The sequence below is a fragment of the Macaca mulatta genome, chromosome 9, assembly GCF_049350105.2.
Source record: "Macaca mulatta isolate MMU2019108-1 chromosome 9, T2T-MMU8v2.0, whole genome shotgun sequence".
Taxonomy (NCBI): domain Eukaryota; kingdom Metazoa; phylum Chordata; class Mammalia; order Primates; family Cercopithecidae; genus Macaca; species Macaca mulatta.
This window is the reverse complement of record NC_133414.1, coordinates 2,119,689-2,142,258: the sequence shown is the minus strand read 5'-3', so window position 1 is coordinate 2,142,258 and position 22,570 is coordinate 2,119,689. Positions and strand designations below refer to the sequence as shown.

General features: G+C 45.1%; 2 protein-coding genes across 2 annotated transcripts in view; both read left to right on the top strand.

Annotated features, from left to right (window-relative positions):
- Positions 1 to 22,570, top strand: part of ADARB2 (adenosine deaminase RNA specific B2 (inactive)) — a 519,334-nt gene that overhangs the window by 212,348 nt on the left and 284,416 nt on the right. The window lies entirely within an intron of this gene.
- On the top strand, positions 4,628 to 5,557 carry LOC144331035 (uncharacterized). Its single transcript, XM_077945631.1, is given in 3 exon segments — positions 4,628 to 4,730; positions 4,895 to 5,484; positions 5,486 to 5,557. Coding segments are annotated over 3 exon segments (765 nt in total).

Below are 22,570 nucleotides of genomic sequence, written 5' to 3'. Positions count from 1 at the left end.
AGCCGCCCCAAACTGTGAATTTGAAATTTTCTAATGGAAATCCTCCCTCCAGTGAGCGAGCAGCCTGGCACCAGGACCGCTGGCATCAAATGTTCCTCCCCCAGCAAGTGCTCGGATGAAAACCCGGGAAAGGACTGGCCGGCACAGTGGAAAAGCCGGCCCTCTTCTGCTACTTCAGATGAATAATGACTCCTAAAACCCAGCACGTGAAAGCCTGAGTCACAAACACACGCGTCTAGAATAAACGACCCAGCAAATTTCACATGCCCTGTCATTGCCTGAGACCTGTAAAATACAAATGCTTCAAGTGAGGCCGTTTGCAAGCGTTCTGTGTCACTTTACAGATTATCCTCGTCCTTTAACTCATTTTCCCCCATCTCCATCACGTCACAGTCAGAAGTGCGCACGGGGCCTCCGCGGGGAGCTGCACTTTGGGCGATATTCGCACGGAGCTCGAGGAAAATGTTTTCCTTCTAGTCCTTATTAAGGCATAAAACGGATGGCATTACCGCAGGAAATCATGCCAACCTTCATTTTCCCAAGTACAGAGCAGCCCGCACAGAGCAGCCTGCACAGCACCGAGCAGCCCACACAGGTGAACAAGCAGACATTTGGTCTGAAGCATGTATGTCGAGAATGCACGCTTGTCACAAGCAGGTGGGACGCTCTGCATCCAGCTCCAACTTGGGAAACGAGGAGGGAAAGGGAGCAGGGAAAGCCACCTCTGTTGCACACGTGGTTGTTAAACACACCTGTCAGAGCTCACCTGACGGCCTCCATCGTCTTGGGAGAGGCGAGGGCCTCGGGTCAGGATGGAGGGAAGGTGGTTTATTTGGGGTGAGGATCAGGGACGCACCTGCAGGACACGAGGAAGGAAGGTCAGCCGGCGATGAGGCCGGCCTTGAGCCCGCCACCCGGTGAGCAACTGGGGGTAGCCCTTCTGGGGAACCTGCAGGGCTTGAAACACCTGCATCAGAACCGCACCCTGTGAGGGAGGTGGGAGCCAGGCGTCCTGCACCCATGGCCCCATTCTTAGTCCGTGGTGGCTCCTGGAAGGGTTCCCTCCCCAGCCCTTCTGGCCCAAGGACATGGCAAAGCCAACCCTAGCAGAAGAGAAAACCTTGGGCAAAGCAATGCAGGTGCAGCTAGAAGTCCAGGCATGGAGGTGGCAAAGGGAAGAGGGTGTGGTCAGAGCACCCCGGTCTGTATCATAGCAGGGCCGTCCTCTGGGAAGAGGGTGTGGTCAGAGCACCCTTTATCTGTACCACAGCAGTGCCATCCTCTGGGAAGAGGGTGTGGTCAGGGCACCTCTGGTCTGATTCACAGCAGGGCCGTCCTCTGGGCTCTGACTTGAGTTTTGTCCACATCTGGCACTGGCTCAGATCTCCTGCCCACAAATACGGAGGCAGAGCCCAGGCATAGAAAACATCTTAGGACCGCACACTCCGTGTTGACCATGGGCAGACAGCAAAAATAAGGAGAGATGACAGTGGCACTGTCACGTAGGCTTTCCTTAAATCTCACAAAGAAGAATCAAAGAATTAGAAAAATCTGCTCACAAAACCTCTGAGTGAGAATAGCATCATCGCTGCAGGTGCCAGCAGGGCAGTCAGTGGCTGGCCGCTTCCTGCACCTTCCGGGCCTGGAAGAAACACTTTGGGATCTGAAGTTACTTTTTCCTTGGGCACCCGCATGACTCTGGCTGAGGGGTGGGCAGGAGTCAGCACAGCCGTGGAAGGCGATGGGGCCCACCCTCTCACTGTGGGGACAAAGGACCAGTGCTGCAAGAACAGGGTCACTCTGGGGCCTGGGGAGCCTCCCAAGGCTGGAGGGTTTTCCCATGCCTTCAGCTTCTCCAGAACTGACTTGGGTCTTGGCTGCAGGAAGGCCTTGCTGGGATGTCCTTACTCTTTTGCAGCGTGAATGTCCCCCTCATCCACCAGAAAGCTATAACAGTTGTGATCTCAGATCCACTGGGTCGCGGCAGCGGCCAGGCAGAGGGTTTCCCACCGGGATCGAACGTGCTGTGCTCACCTGGACTCTGTCGGCTCAGGGGGTCAGGGCCCAGCGCACCAGCCAGTGGGCTCCAGGTTCCCAGCAGGGGGTCCAGGCACGAGCCACACCGTGTGCCCGTCTGCCCCTGCCCCGGGCTGCTGTGCAGCCGCACTCCTTCCGGCCCATTGAGGCTGACGCTCAGTCTGCTTCCTGGCTATTGCACGGTTTTCCTCTCCAGTTTTGGTCTTTGTTGTTAACGACGTTGCACTGTTGCCGCCGCGACAGGCTTTCTGCAAAGCCTCCAGCTAAAATTCCATGTGAACCTGGCCGGTAGATCCGGGTTTCAGCTGTAAAACAAAGGCCTTCCAGTGAAAACGCCCGTTCACAGCGCGCCTTTCCATTTTACTGTCTCTTTCACCCCTTTTCTGTGTCCTTTCTCTACCGTGGTCATGATGAGAATTCACAGGGCGCTCAAACCCCACACTCCACTTCTGGTCTCGCCGTGAGCAGAGGGGGTTCCGCTCTGTCCTGCGACGCGGCCAAATTGCATAATTTTCCATGTTCTCAGCAAGGTGTAAAAACCTCTTCATAAAGGATTTCCTGTTCTCACAACACAAAACCCATCCACATTTGAGTGTCCTGGGATCTTAAGCTTCTTGGGTGGCGGTCCGGTGCAGTAGCCATCAGCCACAGGTGACAACTCCAATTCAATCAAAATTAAATACAACTTAAAATTCCGTTCCTCTGTCTCAGCGGCCACATTTCAAGCACTCCAGGGCCATAGGAGGCCGGGGGCTGCCGTGCAGGACATCCCAGACCTGGAAACGTCTGGAGTGCACCAAGTTCTACCAGACTGTGTGGGGGCAGCCAGAAAAAGAGCTCTGCTGAAGGAGGAGGTAGGGGGAAAATATGTCGCAGATAATGGGCATCAAAAAACATACTCAGTACCACATGGTCCCTGAGAAACATTAAAATTCAAAATTCATTGCTCCTTCAAATACTTGAAAAGCAATGGAGAACTAATGGCTGTTACCCTGAAATGGACAACCGTGCAAGTGTGTGATTTACTAACTCCCCGACAATCGTCCCAAAGCGTCAGAGTCATCCTTCTGAACATTCAGCAATTTCAGGTATATTTTTGTGTATTTACGTATTTTTGTCATTTTATATAACATACACATATATATTTTGAGACAGTGTCTCACACCGTCACCCAACTCTGGAGTGCAGAGAGCTATCTAGCTCACTGCAGCCTCGATCTCCCAGGCTCAAGTGATTTGCCCGGCTAATGTTTTGTTTGTTTTTAGTAGAGACAGGGTCTCGCTATGTTGCTGAGACTGGTCTCTGACTCCTGGGCTCAAGCGATCCTCCTGCCTCAGCATCCCACAGTGCTGGGATGACAGGCATGAGCCATCGCCCCGGCTGTATTTTTGTTCTTTTGTTTATACACAACCACATTCAAAACAAATTTAAGTGGCTAACTCAGATAGATAGAACAGGGTAAACAGAGCTCAGAAAATGGAGAGTTGAACAGTAAGAGGCAACCAGAGAGGTAACTGAACACGAGATAGACAAGCATTCACCAGCTATCACTTCAAGCCACCATGATTAGCTGTGATCCAACTTTACTATTCCAGAGGTTCTCCTTCTCCAGCAAATCCATGGTTGTTCCTGAGACTGAGTCCCTCCACACAGGCGCCGATCTTCTGAGCAGGCACCTGGGCAGAGGGGTTACAGAACCCCTGCCCCCCTGCCCCTCTCCTCAGGGCTGCCCTGGAACCCCAGCACCGCCATGTATTTGGATAATTCCACCCCAGAGTTGCCCTTCCCACCATGCTCCAACATGGGAGACTCCTGGCTAGAACCACGGTGGGAGCACTGGAGCCAGAGCAGAGCCACAGACTCCACGCAGGCAAGAAGAGGATCCTAAGCCAAGGAGAAGGAGGACTGTTGTCGCCAGTCACACACTGTGGAGTGCCCCCTGCCAGGGTCGGCTGCAGAGCGCTGCTGCTTCCGGAAACAGGACTAACGGTGGCGGTCATCGCGTCATAGCGAGCCTTGTCACTGAGGGTCTTCGAGGCACGTTTCTAGAACATTTTGTCATTAATGTGTGGGCTGTGGGTTTCTGCCAGCTCAAGATTAAAACAGGTTTCTTGGAACTAGTGAACATTCTGGTAATTTTTTTATTTACTGTTACTGTACATCTCTAAGGTGTACAACACGATGTTTTGATATACATACAAATGGTGAAATGAACACCACAGTCAAACAACCAACAAGCCATCGCCTTCCAAAGTTACCACTCAGCGGGGATGTGGTAGGAGCGTTAGAATCTACTCTCTTGGCAGATTTTCAGGATGCAATGTTACCAGCTGTAGTCTTCATTCTTCACGTTCGCTTACAGACCTCGTCACTCCCCCTGAGCGTAAACGTGTCAGATGAACTTTAAAGTAAGCAGCTTGGCAGAGCCCATTCTCTTTACCAAGTCCTTGTTGATTTCCTGCTGTGCAAAAGGCTGGTGGCAGAAGCGGGGTGAGCCCAGCACAGACTCCGGATGTGTCCGTGGCATGACGAGATCAGCACACAGCTCCTGCATCTCACTGGGACACATAAGAGCACCTACTCCACGTCCATGGGGGACAAAAAACTCTTCCAAAGTCCATGCACCTTGCTTGTGGCTGAAGCTCTGACCCCTGCGAAGGTGCTGTCTGGCAATGAGAGCAGAAACTTGGAGGGCAAATAATTTGCTTCAGAATCACGTGCTCTTGAATTTACATCCCAGCTCTTCTCCAGGTCATGCGACTTGTATTTATTTGGAAATAGCTTCCACTCTTTGGACTTCAGGCTTCTCATCTATGAAATGCATATGATGATATTGACCTCATTCTGTTGCTTTGAGGATTAGATGACCAACTTGAAACACCCATCTTGGTATCCAGTGTAGATGGCATCAAAGTCTTGGTATCTAGTGTGGACTGCATCGATGTCTTGGTGTCCAGTGTAGACAGTATCCATGTCTTAGTGTCCAGTGTAGACAGTATCAAAGTCTTGATATCTAATGTGGACAGTATCGATGTCTTGGTGTCCAGTGTAGACAGTATCAATATCCTGGTATGCAGGGTAGACAGCATCCATGTCTTGGTATCCAGTGTAGACAGTATCAAAGTCTTGGTATCTAGTGTAGATAGCATAAACCTCTTGGTGTCCAGTGTAGACAGCATCAACATCCTGGTATGCAGTGTAGACAGCATCCATGTCTTGGTGTCCAGTGTAGACAGTATCAAAGTCTTGGCATTTAATGTAGACAGTATCGATGTCTTGGTGTCCAGTGTAGACAGCATCAACATCTTGGTATGCAGTGTAGACAGCATCCATGTCTTGGTATCCAGTGTAGACAGTATCAAAGTCTTGGTATCTAGTGCAGACAGTATTGACATCTTGGTATCCAATGTAGACACCATGGAGATCTTGGTGTCCAGTGTAGACAGCATCCCTGCTTTGGTATCCAGTGTGGTGGCATCAATGGCTCATATGTGTGCCCAGCCAGTTCTTCCTGGGTTGATTCTTCACTCCTTTCAGACCGGGCTCACATATGTAGCATCAAATGTTGACGCTGACAATCCCCCAAGCTGCAGGAATCCCTACCTCATTGACTTTGCTTTTCTGTTCTCCACGCAACTTCTCACCCCTTGGCACATCCCACACATGTCTCCTCCACCTGGAATAGGAGCTACCTGAAGAAAGAGAGTCCCCCTGTTCTGTTTACTGTTGAATTCCAGGCATGAGATCAAAGCCCACCATGGGTTAGGTGTTCACTGAACATGTATTGCTTTAACAAAAAGGCATTCTGATACATAATCTATCCCTTGAACATAGCACTTCACCTTAGCTTTTAACAACATTATAAGTGCATCCAGCCGATACGCCCACCCACCCCAGCAGCACACAAACAAATGGATCAAAACAAGCAATAGAACAGGAGCCGGGCACGGTGGTTCACATCTGTAATCCCAGCATTTTGGGAGGCCAAGGCTTGAGCCCAGGAGTTCAAGACCAACCTGGGCAATGTGGCAAAACCCCGTCTCTACAAAATAATTTTTAAAAAATTAACTGGACATGGTAGCACCACCTATAGTCCCAACTACTTAGGAGGCTGAGGTGGTAGGCTCACTCGAGTCAGAAGGTTGAGGCTGCAGTGAGCCATGATCATTTCACTGCACTCCAGCCTGGGTGGCAGTGTCAAGAAAGAGAGAGAGAGAGAGAGAGAGAGAGAGAGAGAGAGAGAGAGAGAGAAAGCTTTGGAATTGAGAATTCTATCTATAATGGTATTTGATTATTACTGGTTTTGTGGCAAAAGCGTTCAGTGTTCTAGCTTGGCGTTAGGCTAGATTCTAGTGAGGAAGGGGGTGCGGGAGTTATTGGTCTGAGATTAAAAGTAATTACGATAATTACGATAGAATCGCAAAGGACTCTAAGGTGTCATTGATTCTATCCTTCATCTCCAAGGTCTCCAGATAGATGTGCGCATATGAAATTCAACCAAGAAACAATTCCCACAGTTTAAGACATCTTTCAAATTTGAGCTTTGGTTTGAAAATAAACATTTGGCAATAGGTATCCTCAGTGGTTGAAAACAATAGCCAGAAATCACTTCTGGTGCCTGCACAGTGGCTCACCCCTGTCATCCCAGCACTTTGGGAAGCTGAGGAAGGAGGATTGCTTAAGCTCGGGAGTTCGAGACCATCCTGGGCAACATAGTGAGACCCCAACTCTGAAGAAATATCAAAAAATTTGCTGAATATCATGGCACACACCTGTCATTCCAGCCACCCGTGAAACTGAGACAGGAGAATCACTTGAGCCCAGGAGCTCAAGGCTACAGTGAGCCAAGATTGTGCCACTGCACTCCAGCCTGGGCAACAGAGCAAGATCTTGTCTCAAAAAAGAAAGAAAGAAAGAAATTGCTTCTGCAAATGGGATTTTAAGACACCAGAACCTCAGAAGCAATGCAAGCATTAAAGCATAATTTTAAGAAGCTCCTTCCTTGACATAAAGAAAGAAGAAAATAGCCAGGTCCGTGGTTTTGTACCACAGACGTGGCTCTAGCTGATGCCCCTTTAAGATAAGATCCCTAGCCAGGCTCTCATCTGAACTCCCCTTTCCATTTCACAGCTGTTACAATGTTTTCCAAAAACGCTCTGGAGCTTAATTTGGATTTGAGCACTTTTGAGCCTGCCTGGACCTAATGAGAAACTGCACATCAGCAGTCTGGTGCCACTTACACATCCTTTTCTCAAACAAATAATCTAATACCTCTTCTGTGAGTCTATGAATTTATTAAAGACAAACAGTCAGGCCTATCTGCAAATCCTGCAGAATCCAGCGTTTTGACTAAATGACATTTAGCCAAGTTGTAACTCTAATGGCAAAGAAAACAGTAGCAGCTCGGGCTTAAACCTCTGTCCCAGGGTGAATATCATTTCCAATATCCTGTACAAATTCTTTGAAGGATTTGTGCCTGACGAACCCCCGAGGGCTTCTTCAGAATTAGTTAATAGTGAGAAAGCATCGAGCTAAATTTATTGGTTATAGTCCCCCATGATTGCATAAAAAATAAAATTAAAAGCAAGCCTCTGAAGAACAGTTTATCAAGCTTGGTAATGGTATCGTCTCCGACAGTGAGGTCATAAAAGCATATTAGTGACCCCCCGATGGAACATGTTTACTGCAGAAGTCAAAGAGATTGATCATTTTACCCAGGAGGTGGCATTCAGTTCAACATACTGTTGCTGTTAGTCTGAAAAGCACACTAATCACCAAGGGCATGGCACGCCGTGAAAGCAGGAAATGAGGCACGATTATCAAGGTTTTTATAGACCAACCGGCTTCTCCCGGATGCTACAAAATAGGGCCTATTTATACCCTGTCTTCTAGAAATGCCCAGACTCCTCGCTTAGCTCCCCAGCCTTCATGCTGAGGCCCAGGGACCGCTGGGCCAGACGATTTCTCACCTGAAGCCAGAGGAAAAGGAATGCCCTCAGCAGAGCCTGGGTTCAGGGCTGGGCTTTCAGGAGCTCAGCAGCCTTCCAACGTCTACTAAAATCAAGTTGATTTCTTAGGGACTGACAGAATAAGCACGACTTCCTTCCTTCTTTATTTATTTTGAGATGGAGTCTCGCTCTGTCACCCAGGCTGGAGTGCAGTGGTGTGATCTCAGCTCACTGCAAGCTCCACCTCCTGGGTTCAAGCGATTCTCCCACCTCAGCCTCCTGAGTAGCTGGGACTACAGGTGCCTGCCACCACACCTGGCTAATTTTTGTACTTTCTGTGGAGACGGGGTTTCACCATGTTGGCTGGGCTGGTCTCGAATTCCTGACCTCAGGCGATTCGCCCGCCTCAGCCTCCCAAAGTGGTGGGATTCCAGGCGTGAGCCACCGCGCCCGGCCAGCATGACTTCTTTAGAAGCCATCGTGAAAGCAGTAATGTGGCAAGTGACCTCGAGGGCCTCCTGGGAGTCTCTCAGCGACTCTGCCAGGCAGGTTTACTGGGTTGTCCCCGCATTTGAGAGGAGGAAACAAGCTTCATGCTCACACATAACTTGGCCAAGCCGAGGTCCAGATGCAGCCTCTGACCACAGCACATGGTCTTCACTGGCTGCGGGGACAGCACTGACATCCATTCAGGTTCTGCGAGGTGCCCGTCCCGGGATGGATGGAGGTCAGTGACAGTGAGGGCTCTCAACCACCAAGGGTCCCTCAAATGCATCCTATTCATCCAACGCCAACACCAGCATCAAGGGCTCGCTGGCCGTGTGCTGCTGGATAATTCACATTCATGCACGACCTCACTTGACCTTCCTGTGTGTATCTCCCTTGTGAGGTTTAGAAAGGTGAGGTTTCCCCAAGGTCACACAGTCAGTAAATTGTGGAACCTTGGACCAGACATCCTTGAAATTAAAGAACAGCCCTGACCACGTGACTAGTTCTGAAGGACCCAGAGGCCAGGGGAAGAGCCGTCATTGCCTATCCCAGACAACAGTAAGAAGGGCACCATGGTCGGATCCAAGACAGGGAGGGCTGGCTGCTCCCAGCTCTCCTCCTCATGGGTTCTCCCCACGTGAGTGCCAGGAAAGCCGCATATGCCAAATGAAGTGGAAGTGTTCACTGTACATCCGACACCTGGCACTTAGGACTCACAATGAGCCAGGGAAACCCCTTCAGACAACACCCTGCCCCTCCACCGTGTCCTGGAAGACATTGGAACTCGGCCTGTCTCCCGTCCTGAGCTGGTGCCCACACAGGAGCTGCACTGGTAGATTCCAGTCCCTGCCGGTCAAAGCTGCCACCTGGTCGAGGGTAAACATCTCCAGACGGAGCTCATGTTTTGCTCCAGGCGGTCATCGGATTCACAGAGTGAAGGAGGCGCTCAGAGGGGATGGCCGTGTGTGCTCACGAGGGGTTTTGAGGAAGGGCATTGTGAGCAGGAACTGGGGTGCGTGGATAGGAGGGAGCTCCAAATGCAGCCTGGCAAAGGGGGCAGGTGCAGCCTTCCTGTCCAGTGCCAAGGCTCATGCCGGCCTCTCCAGTGGGTCTGGTCTTGCTCCCTCCTGACTCCAGGGCCTCCTGAGTTTCCCTCACCTAAAACAAGCTCCTCTTCTGCAGCCAGCACATCTGAGCTCGCTCTGTTTCCTTCCTCGTAGCAGCATCACCTCCTGTCCTCCTGCTTCCATGTTTATTGATCACAGCTCTGCCCTCCTATAGGGAAGTCACTCAACAGCCACTGGAAGAATCACTGAGTAACACCCTAGGACTCAGAAGCGCTTCCATCTCGGCCACTGTCTTGGGCAGCCATAGCAGCAGGGCACAGGCTGGGTGGCTTAGGCAGTGGACATTGGCCCCTGAGTGCAACAGGCTGGGAGCCCACTGTCCAGGCAGCAGATCAGGATTCTGGGGAGGACCTGCCTCCTGACATCCTGGCCTCCGGCCTGCAACTGGCCACCTGCTCACTGTGTCCTCACACAGCAGGGATTGGAGAGGGAGGAAGCCAGGGCCCTCATGTCTTTCCTTAGAAAGGCACTGATCCCATCACTGGACCCCAACCTCCTGACCCAATCGCCTCCCAAAGGCTTCACCTTCTAATACCTTCCCTTTGGGGTTGGGGTATCAACATAGGAATTTGGGGGATCCCACAGCCAGTCCACGGCAGGTACTTAGTGCAAGTTTCTCCCCTACATTTAATTTTCCTCTTTTATGAGATGAACACAATAAGAATCTCCACCTCCCTGGGCTGTGTGGACAGTCACATGAGACTGTGCGCAGTGGGTCAGCAGGACGCCTGGAGCCCAGAGGGCCCTCAGTACATAGAGCTTCCGTTCTTAGCATTATTCTGGTTTTCTTTCTAGAAGCGCAATGCCTAGATAGGCTGTCGCTGAAACTAACAGAAGAGCATAAAGAAATGTGCTGCAAAGTTTTGCTGGTGTCTGGTGCTTGGGAACACGTAGCCGGGGAATCAGAGTTTTGCACGTGTCTGGTGTTTGGGGACATGAGCCTCAAACGTGCAAATACCGTAGCAGGGAAATTGAACGGCCTGTGGGCTTCCTGCTAGACCTGGGACTTGTATCATCTGGAAGCTTCCATTAGGTATTCTAGCATTTCCTCCCCAGAAATAGTAAGTATTATGGGCAGGATTTCTCTATTTCAGAAGCGTTGCAGGAGGAGAAGTTGAAATGAGCTGCATGACCAAATTCAAAGTTTCATAAACAAATTCAGTTGTCATTAAATTTCTTCCTGACCAGTACCATAATATTATTCATTTCTACCTGAAAACTATTCCAAAGGACCCTCATGACAAACAGTAAAACGTCCAATAGGTGAGATGCACGTCATCTCCCCAAAGACACGGTCACACGCACTGTTTCTCTTAAAAGCTGACAATAGATTATCAGATAAAATAATAATCAGATCATAGATGATCAGATTTTAAGAGAAACAACCAAAAACGATTAGATGATTATTAAGTGCGCTCTCATTTTGATACCAAGAATGGAAAAAGTCATGGAAAAGGATAAACTGGAAGATTATTACTTTTTTGTAAGATGTCACACACTCGCAAAGAAATAGAAATATGATGGAGCTTCTGGTTTGGAGTCCTCCTAATTCAAGAAGATGTCTGGAGCGCAGACGGTGGGGACGGGAGTGGCAGAACCATGGGCATGGGGAGGCGGCTGCCGCGCCCGGCCGGGGCACAGTGAGGCCAACTGGCTCAGGGCTGGACGTGCTGGTTTCAATTCAGGCAGAACGAGTCTTTTCCGAGGGAAGGTGTGTGTGGATGTGAGTCAGACGACACCTTAGGGAAATCATTTCGCCTCCCTAAGACAGCTAACTCAACCATAAAACATCCCTGGAAAGGAAAACTGGCATCTGAATTATTTGTTGAAAAAAAAAAAAAAAAAACGCACCCTCCGATCCCTTGCAGGTGCCGCCTTCCCTCCGCGCTCATCTTCCTCAGCACCATCGCCACATACACACTGTCCAGCAACGCAGGATGCGGGTTAAATGGGGCAACGGCAATGCACACAGTGAGGCTGATTTGTCGTTGGTGTGTGTGTTTCTGTGTGTGCATGTGTGTCTCTGTGTGTGTGTCAGTGCCTGTGTGTTTGTGTGCCTGTGTGTTTTGTATCAGTGTGTCTATATGTGTGTGTGTCTGTGTCGTGTGTGTGTCTATGTGTGCATGTGTGTGTGTCCTGTGTGTCTGTATGCATGTGTCTGTGTGTCGTGTGTGTGTGTGTCTGTCTATGTGTGTGTCTGTGTCGTGTGCTTGTGTCTGTGTGTTGTGTGTGCATCGTGTGTGCACGTGTGTGTGCACGTGTGTGTGTGCATTGCGTGTGCATGTGTGTGTGTGTGATGTGTGTGTCTCTGTGTGTATGTATGTGTGTGTGTGTTTGCATTCCTAGAACCTGGGTCTCAGATTCAGGGATTTCCGTCCAGAGCAATTTCAAAACAGAGTGTCAGGCACAGCATGAAGCCGGCAACAACTGCCCCCTTGCATATTAGTAGCAAAAAAACAAAATGAATAGTAAGGATACTTTTTATGAATTTTTTAAATATTGAAAAAAATGCAGCTTTATAAAAATTTTACTTCAAGGTCATTGTTTTTCTCCTTTTTTCATGGAAACCGTCCTGGACTGCCCACCTGCAGACTGGCTTTTTGCAGCAGCTGACCTGTGTTGTCAGGCAAGCAGTCCACAATATTTCACCACCACGGCAGGAGCTCCATGTGAATATCCAAGCCCATGCACGTGGGGCTCCACGCAGTGCACAGCCAGCCGAGTCAGGGGTCTGCAGCGAGACTCCCTAACAGGGCCAGACTGGCCACATATGCACGCATACACACATATCTGCAATGAGACGTGCACTCAGACACGCTCAGAGGTTCCAGAGCCAGATGCATTATTTCCCATTAAGGAGAGGAAAAAGTAAGGGGTGGGCTGAGTTTTGGAGAAACGAAAAGATTGGTTTCACGGGAGAAAACAGTAGGACTGGCTTGTGGGCTGTGAAGAAAGATATGCAGGTGTTGCCTGGGGCAGAGCATGCCCACTCACAGTGTGAGAGCTGCTGCTGGACACGATGGGCTCCGTGTCGAGGGATTTAAAGGAAGTTGGAGCTGCGGATCCAGGACCTCAGCATGGAAGGGAACGAACCGGTTCAGGCAACGGAATCCAAGTTCACGGAACATGGCCACTTGCATGTCATTTGCGCCTGCTTCATGAAATACTGACAGAGTGGAGGATTGGGACAGCGGGTGAATGGTCAAAAACTCCTACTCTCTGGCCTGTATTAAGCCATTCTTGCATTGCTGTCAAGAAATACCTGAGACTGGGACGGGACATGTATAACGGAAAGAGGTTTAAATGGCTCACGGTTCTGCAGGCTGTACAGGAAGCATGATGCTGGATGCTGGCATCTGCGTGGCTTCTGGGGAGGCCTCAGGAAGCTTCCAATCATGGCGGAAGGTGAAGGGGGAACAGGCATGTCACATGGCAGAGGGGAGCAAGGGGGCGGGGCATGGGTGGGGCTACACTATTAGAGACCAGATCTCGACAGAGCTCACTGTCTATTACGAGGTCAGCACCAAGAGGATGGTGCTAAACCATTCATGAGAAATCCACCTCTATGATCCAATCACCTCCTGCCAAGCCCCACCTCCAACGCTGGGGGTTACATTTTAACATGAGATGTGGATGGAGACACAGATTGGAACCATATCACGGCCCTTTATGGAAAATATTTGCCGACCGAGATCTATATCGTGCTGTATAAAGGAAATGATACAATGAATGTGAAGGGCTCACAGGTGCTGGAAGGGGTGCTAGAAGGGAAGTGCCTGGTTTTGTGATTCCCTGGGACTTATCAAGACCTGCGGGGGCACAGGGAGGTCTCTGGAGTCCGGAAGTTTGAGACCAGCCTGGGAAAAATGGCAAAACCCCATTTCTACAAAAAAAAATAATAATAAAATAGCTGGGTATGGTGGTGTGTGCCTGCTTTCCTACCTACTTAGGAAGCTGAGCCAGGAGGATTGCTTGAGCCTGAGAGGCAGAAGCTGCAGTGAGCTGCACTCCAGCCTGGGCTACACAGTGAACAACAACAACAACAAAATCCCTTCACGAAAGCCTGATACTGCATAATCCATGGTTCTCTTCCTAAAAATTAAATGCGTTATTTTGAGGAAAATAATTTAATGAGTAAAACTCTAAATAGTAGAGACAGCTGCTGTATTCTTTTAGATTTTTCCTTGGACGTGCATATGATACGTGTGTTTACAGTTAATCTCACTGCTATTCCTTAATGCTTTCTCCAAAAGTTATTTAAAACATAATTAAGATAATATGCTAGATTGACACAAAAAATAAGGAAATGAATAAGATGGTGGCAGAAAATAAATGGCACCATATGTTCATGCCATTACAGAGATCTCTCCAAAATGCAGACATCTCACCAAAATTTATTGAAAAATAATTCTTTCTTGCTTGCTTAAAGAATTTTAATGCAATAACCAGATAACGTGATCCCGTTTCTTTTTCTGTCTAAGTGTTGTGAGAAAACAAATAAAGGTTGAAGTAACACAGGTTAGAAAATGAATGTTTTAGACTACACAACCTGGACTTCACCCTAAGGCCCAGCTCATGCAGCCAAGCGACACCCACTCAGACTTCCGTCCACAGGCCAGAGGCCCTGACAGAGGCAGGACTGAGACCCCTGCAAGCGGCTGACAGCTCCTTTATTACAGCTTAACTCCTCTTCAAACACAAGTAAATTTAGTAGACTTGCTTCTGCCACGGGTTACCGTGTCACTGATTCAGTGTGTGCACACCGAATTTTTATTAAGTGTGCACGCACTTAATTTTTATTAAGCCTGAGAGGGGTGACACAAAACCTTGCCAGGAATCTCAGGATTTTGAAGGAGGCCTATAGTTTGCAAAAGCACCTTTTGTCACTCTTGAGAGACCAAGGATGTGTGGGTCTGCCTGTGTGCACATAGTCGTATACTTCTCCAGAGTACAGAACTAAACCTTCTTTCCTGGTGTGGGAGCACGACATTTAAAATTAGAAATGCTCCAGGAAGTAAAGGGTCTTTAGCATGACTGGCTGGACAGTTGTGGGAGTTGCAGCATCACAGAGCCCCTCTGGGGTCAGCAGGTGCAGAAGGGGCCGGGCCCCCTCTGGGGCTGGTGAACGAGAAGCCTTCTTTCTCTGTGAAAGCAACAGCTATTGTGTCAGCTCTTGATGGCACCCAGGTGGACACTGTGTGGCATCCTTCCTTGTCAGTTTACCTGGTGGTCAGTGATCAGCCTCAATGTTCTGGAAGTTTCCTCATGATTGCAGTTTTTATTTCAGATCTCACCAGGCTATTCCCACAGGTAACATCCATTGACCTACTTTGGTACTGCATGAGGTGGTGACCCTTCAGCCAGGGAGAGTTCTTCGAAAGAAGAGAATAAAACCTTAATCCTGTCCTCTGCCCAGTTGATTAACGAATCAAATGGCTTTGTCCTTAGTTGAAACACTGAATTTCTGCCCTCCAGGTTCTTGTCAGTGAAGAAAAAAAGAATTGTTTTCTAATCCTCCTGAAATGCCCAGTGGGGAGAAATGATATTTATGGAGGATTGGCTGAAGGACATGAAGTCCATAAATTCCCCTGGCTAGTTTACATTTTACCCTTGGATCAAAACAGACTACTGGCGAGCAATATATTCGAGCTGTCTTGATTGGGCCCCTCTATGGAATTGCTTTCTGCTATATTGATTTTTGCTATTTTTCATTTTTAATTGAATTGAAGATAATGAGAATAAACAGACACATGAATTGGTTTGCGTACATGTTGCAGGGGAAGAGAGAAAGAGCCATTCTAATGCAGATTCTTGAGTTCCACCTCCAGTGACTCTGACTGAGGTAGGGCCCAGGACTCTGCAATTTACCAGGCTCCCTGAGTGCTTCTGATGCAACTGGGCTGTGGGGCACACTGGGGAGAAGGCTGCCTTTGAGAACCCAAAGGAAGCTCTGGATATTTAACTCTAGAAAAATTATGTATACATGCACATCAAATTCTGTGTACAATTCCAGGAGACTCAAAGCTGTTCCCATACATAGCTAGCAAGTTAAACTCCCCCTTTTACTGCAGAAATGTTTAAGCTGCCCAAACACACCCTCCATCACTTCTTTAAAAAGGTGCACTAGAGAATATATCTCTAGGTTTCAGGGACAGTACAACAGTGCTTTTCCAAAACAAGTGGTTTGTTTTTATCCCATGATTATTGTGAGTCTTGCAAAGGTCAGAATAATTTCTTTGCATTGGCAGCTAGGAAGCTCCTCTCTGAATATGCAGCCCACCTATAACAGCTGGACAAAATTAAATGTTTTTGCTGTGTACCTATTTTACTTCTCTTTTACTGCCCTAATTGAAATGTTCTTTGCTACAACTCATGCCAAAATTATTTTTACCCTTTTGTGCTACAGGTATTTATGAAGAACTAAAAATATAATTAACTAAATTATTATTTTATGTTAGTAAGCAAGTTATCATTTAGAATCAACCTAGAAGTATCGAGATGCATTTGGGAATTGCCACAGTTTTTGTCGTGCGGCCCTTTTTGGTAGCTATGAAAACAGAATTTCTACTGGAATAATCGCTTCAAAGTCATGCTGATTCTACCTTCTATAACTTTCCAAAGACAGAGAAAAGCACACCAGCACTTTGATTCATGTAACACTTAGGTGAAATATCTTTAGAGTTCAGGGAGAAAACTGAAATAACAACAGAGAACAGACAGGTCACTACACATGGGGTGAGACAATAGGCGGGTAAACAGGAACACGGGTGGGATGATGGGAACAGGGCACTTCAGTGCTGGGCTCAGTGGGAGGCACTCCTCAGAAGCAGCGACCCAGGCCTGACAACCAACTCCAGCTCTTCAAAGGAACTCCTGAATCTAGTTTTCCGGGGAGAACTATACAAAAAATTCACAAAGCGAATGATGTCCTTTGTGTTGTGCAGTTCATATGCAATTATGGGCTATCATTTTATATCTGATTAAGGGTTAAAAGATATCAACATCACTTCTTCATGTAGTCAGAGAGGTACTTATATTGGTGAGTGAGTGCTAAGTGAGTGATGAGTAATGAATGAGTGATAAGAGATAAGTGACTAATGACTGAATGATGAATGATGAGTGAGCGATGAGTAATGAATGAGTGTTAGGTGATGAGTGAGTGATGTGTGAGTAATGAGGGAATGATGATGAGTGAGTAATGAGTGAGCAACAAGTGATAAGTGAGTGATGAGTGAGCAATGAGTGATGAGTATGAGTGATGAATGAATTATCAGTGAGTAATGAGTGAATGATGGGTAATGGGTGAGCGATGAGTAATGAGTGAGTGGTGCGTGATGAACGAGTGGCGAATGGTGAATGATGAGTGAGTGTTGAGTAAAAATGAGTGAGTGGTGGGTGATGAATGATGAGTGAGTGATGAGTGATAAGTAAGACATGAGTGAGTGATGAATAAGTTTGAGTGAGTAATGAGTGAGTGATAGGTGAGTGATCAGTGGCTGATGACTGATAAGTGAGTAATGAGTGAGTGATTAGTGAGTAATAAGTAATAGAGTGTTGAGTGAGTGATGAGTGAGTAATGACTGATGCATGAGTAAGTAATAAGTGAGTGATTAGTGAGTGATGAGTAATGAGTGAGTAATGACTGAATGGTTAATTCAGTGAGTAATGAATGCATGATGAGTAATGAATGAATGTTGAGTGATGAGTGAGTGTGAGTGAGCAATGAGGGAATGATGAATGATGCGTGAGTAATGAGTGAATGATGAGTAATGAATGAGTGTTGAGTAATGAGTGAGTGATTAGTGAGTGATGAGTGAATGATGAGTAATAAATGAGTAATGAGTGAGTGATGAGTGATGAATGAGTGTTGAGCGATGAGTAATGACCGAATGATTAATGATGAGTAATGAGTGAATGATGAGTAATGAATGAGTGTTGAGTAATGAGTGAGTATTGAGTGAGTGATTAGTGAGTGATAAGTGAATACTGAACGATGAGTAATACATGAATAATGAGTGAGTGATTAATGATGAATGAGTGTTGAGTGATGAGTGAGTGTTGAGTACTGAATAAGGACTGAATGATAAATGATGAGTGAGTAACAGGTGAGTAATGAGTGAGTGATGAGTGAATAATGAATGAATGATGAGTAAGTGATGAGTCAGTGATGTATTTTTAAACAATGTTTTTTGATTTTGGTCATTTCTGAAATTTATACAAAAGCATGTATCTATAACTTATTGTGTTTTACTTCTTTCGTTCACCATTGTATTGGTGAAATTCATCCATGTTATTGCATGTGTCATGTTTATTTGAGTGGAATTTGAATGTTTTGAAGGCATTAAAATTTTTGAACACATAAAATTATTCATTCTAATATAGATGGATGATTTCCACTTTTGGTTTTTATAAACAATAATTTTTTTTTTGTATCCTGGGAGTATCTCTTGTTCATAAATGTATGAGCAAGATTACCTGGTCATAGGCCATGCGTATTGCCACACAAATGAGATCCCTCCAAACAGTTTTGTTTTCTTTTCCTTTTTTTTTTTTTTTTTTTTTTTAATTGAGACAGAGTTTCACTCTTGTTGCCCAGGCTGAAGTGCAATGGTGCAATCATGGCTCACTGCAACCTCCGCCTCCTGGGTTCAAGTGATTCTCCAGTCTCAGCCTCCCAAAGTAGCTGGGATTACAGGCACCTGCCACCATGCCTGACCAATTTTTTATATTTTTAGTAAAGATGGGTTTCACCATCTTGGCCAGGTTGGTCTCAAACTCCTGACCCCAGGTGATCCACCCACCTCTGCCTCCCAAAGTGCTGGGATTACAAGCATGAGCCACCATGCCCAGCCCAAACAGTTTTCCAAGGTATCTACTGACTTATACCACCACAAGCACTAAATGAGAGTTTCTGTTTTTCCATATACACACAAATATTTGATTTAATGAGATTTTTTACCTTTGCCAACCCAGAAATGTTAATTTTCTCTACCTCTAAAACTGAGTTATTCTCTCCCATCCTACCCAGACATATTCTCTTCCATGCCTCAACTTCCATGCCCTCCAGGAAGCCATCTCCACCTCATCAACCAACATTAAACTCCATCGCCCTTCAAATTCTATGGAATTTATACTTTAAAGTGGTTACTTCTGCAGATATCTCAGGAATGTATGTGAGATCCCCTCAATTAATTTATAAATGATTGGAAAATAGAAGTGACATTTATATATAATTTTATTTCCTCAGAACAAGTTCTTTATGAAATATAATTTCAGATTGAAGACAGATTTAGGATTAGTGTCTAAAAAACATAACTGGTTTTGTGCCTGTGTGTCTGTGTGTACATATATATGTAATTTATAAATAGTTTTGAATCAATTATTTATAGGAGAAAGAAGAACAATAAGTGTTTAATGCAACTGAGAAGAACTGATGAATTAGAAAATGGTGTGTAAATTGGCCTTTATTTCAAAAAGCTCTTTCTCTAAAATTTGTCTCAAAAGAACATGTGTTTTCTGCATATTTCCACAAACTTATTTAGAAATTTTTGGTGGTCTTTAAAAATGGAGAGGAACATTATTAAATGTGCAATATTTCATATGATGAAGGCAGTATAGACAAGTGGTTTGGGGCACGAATTCTGTAATCAAAAAGACCCTAGTTAATACTCAGACTCCATCAGTTAACACCTGTGCTTCCTTGTATATGTTACTTAGTCTTCGTGAGCTTGGTTTTCTCTTTGCAAAATGAGGATGTTAGTAAGGATACTGTGTGACATTTACAACAACTTCTTAGTCAAGTGTTATTATTATTATTATTCCATTTCATTGATGTCACAACTTAGACTTATAGAACTTAAAGGACATACCTGAGATTCAAAAGTCAGTGACATGGTCACTGTCACTGTCACAGGTCCAGCTAGAGGCAGGGCTGGACTAAGGTCCTCTGAGTCTGCATTCCAGGTCCTTGCCACTGGGTCATGGTGCTATAAATATCTATCTAAGACGTCTTAATACGTGGTTGTTTCTACTTAATGTCTCAGCCTAAGAAGCGACAGTACACAATAATTTCCCCATTGTTCATAGCCCAGTGTGCATTGATCTCCATATGAGGAAAGTTAAGTTACATACTGATAATCATGACAATGGTGGTGATGAAGATGATGACGATGATGATGCTGGTGATGATGATGCTGGTGATAATGACAATGATGACAGTGATTATGTTGATACAAATTATGGTGATGATGATAATGATGATGATGATGATGATTACGTTGATGATGGTGGTGATTATGATGAATATGATTAAGATGATAACAGTTATGATGATGATATGATGATAATGATGATAATGATTGATTGATTAGTATCATCAATGTTGACACTAATGATGGTTATGATGATGACTATGATGACGATGATAGCAATGATGATCATGGTGATGATGGTGATCATGACAATGATGGTGATGGTGATGACAATGATGATGATGGTGATGTTGATGTTGATACTAATGATAATGTTGATACTAAATGATGATGAAGATGGTGAGGATGATAATGTTGGTAATAATGATGGTGATGATGACAATGACGATGGTGGTGCTGATGACAATGATGATAGTGGAAGTGATGATGTGGATACTAATGATGATGTTGATACTGATGATGGTGACTATGATGATGATAAAGTTGATGATGATGGTGCTGATGATGATGATGGTGATAATGACAATGATGATGATAGTGATGATGTTGATACTAATTATGGTGATGATGATGGTGAAGATTATGTTAATAATAATGATGGTGATTATGATGACTATGATGATGATGGTAATGATGACAATGATGATGGTGATGACAAAGATGATGATGATGATGACAACGATGATAATAGTGATGGTGATGATGAAGATGATGATGGCAATGATGAGGCTGATACTAATGATGGTGATGATGATGACTATGATGATTACAATAGCAATGATAACCATAGCAATGATGCTGATGATCACAATGATGATGGTGATGGTGATGACAATGATGATGATGGTGGTGATAATGTTGATACTAATGAAGGTGATCATGATGATAATAATGATGGTGATGAAGATGATGGTAATGTTGATGACAATGATAATGGTGGTGATGATGATGGTGATGATACCAATGATGATGACGATAACAGTGGTGATGATGGTGATGATGTTGGTAATAATGATGGTGATGATGATGACTATAGTGATGGTGATGATTATATTAATAAGTATGATGACAGTCATGTTAATAAGGATGACCACGATGACTAGAAAAGTTTGTACTTTTCATCATATTCTAACTAATGGCATGGAATATTTCTAAGGCTCCTCGAAAGCTTACCCATCTTAAAGACTGAAGCCTGCTCCAAATCTTTTCTAAGACTATATTCTGCCAAAATACAGTATTGGGCTGGAATTCTCTTCATCAACCTGGGTATAAATGCTTAAACCCATTGCATAGTGGTGTTGTATTGGATTTATTTTCATTTGGCAAAATAACCTCTATGATACTTTTTATTAAATTCAGAAATTATGAGCTCTCATTTTGTCCTTAGCACAGTAGAAATTCTCTGAGGAGTTTTGTAAATAAATGTGAACGTGAACTACTTGATACACATTGTATGCACTTGATATACAACTTGAATGTTTCCTCCAGCATGAATCTTCTAACTGGTTGCTTTTTATTGGCAATTCTCTTAAAGTGTGTGCTTTAATGGAAGAAATATTCTTGCAAGGTTGGCTTTGTAGCAGACTTAAAGGAGTTCAGTTCACCAATTTCTACTAATTATGATAAAAAGCAATTTTCAAATCAGCCAAATCATGTAAACTGTGGTCTAAAAATTATTTTAACCAGAATCAAACTATTTAAAATTAGGAGATAATCCAAGACTTCCTACTAAAACATATATAAAAATTATGCCTCTGTTTTGGTTGAGAATTTAAAGTAGAAAAAAAGAGAAAACCTAGAAAAATATTTAAATCTTTTATGTTTTTAGCGAGAGATACCTCCAGATTTTCAAAATAGGACAGACTGTAGTTTGGAGAATGGGAGATGGTTCGTCCTGAAGCTGCACTAATCCACCAGATGTACTTCTACTAGATTATACATTTGTCAAGGGAGGTTTGGAGCACATGGTAAATGTTTAGGTGGTCAAAGACCCCCACAACTCACCCCTTGGCTCTGCCTGAATTTTGGATTTAGGAATCACAGTAAACCTAATTCCATTTGTTTGTACAATTATTTAATCACTCTAAAATGACACGTTACTGTAGTTACCTGGATAGAGTAAGTTTGCCATACTTCAAAAAAAATGTAGCTAAAGGATACTCAGCAGTTGGTGTTCTGCCAAGCTGAAAATAACATTTAACAGGCTTTTAATCTATTGTGTGGGTTATTGTCCCCAAGAGTGCTGTTGTAGTCCACAGATTTGAAAAATTAGAACAAAGGGTCATTTTTGCTTAGCATTCATAGCTGGTGGTGTTATTATTATGGTTTTAGTCATCAAACAGAGGTTCACCAACAAGTACACCATTTCCATTTACCATCTATGCAAATATTTACATATTTCAAAGTAAATAAAGAACAGAAATCCAGACAGGACACTATTCAATCAAAAGTAGTTGATTGACTTCAGACCCAAAGCTGCCTCTCAGGAGACAGGGACATTGTCTATGGGCTCATTCCTTTAAGACTTTAAAGTCTATTTATAGGAGAAAAAATGGAGGAAGATACACTTAACATTTTTTCCTGCTTGCGGTTTTGCTAACTTTTCTATTGAATACCTAAATTTGGTGTCCTGAGTAAGAAACCATGGAAATGGGTCATTCTGGTCTCTTGTAAAACAGGTACTATACTTGGCATAAGAATGCCATATAATGGGCCAGGTGTGGTTGCTCACATGTAATCCCAGCACTTTGGGAGGCTG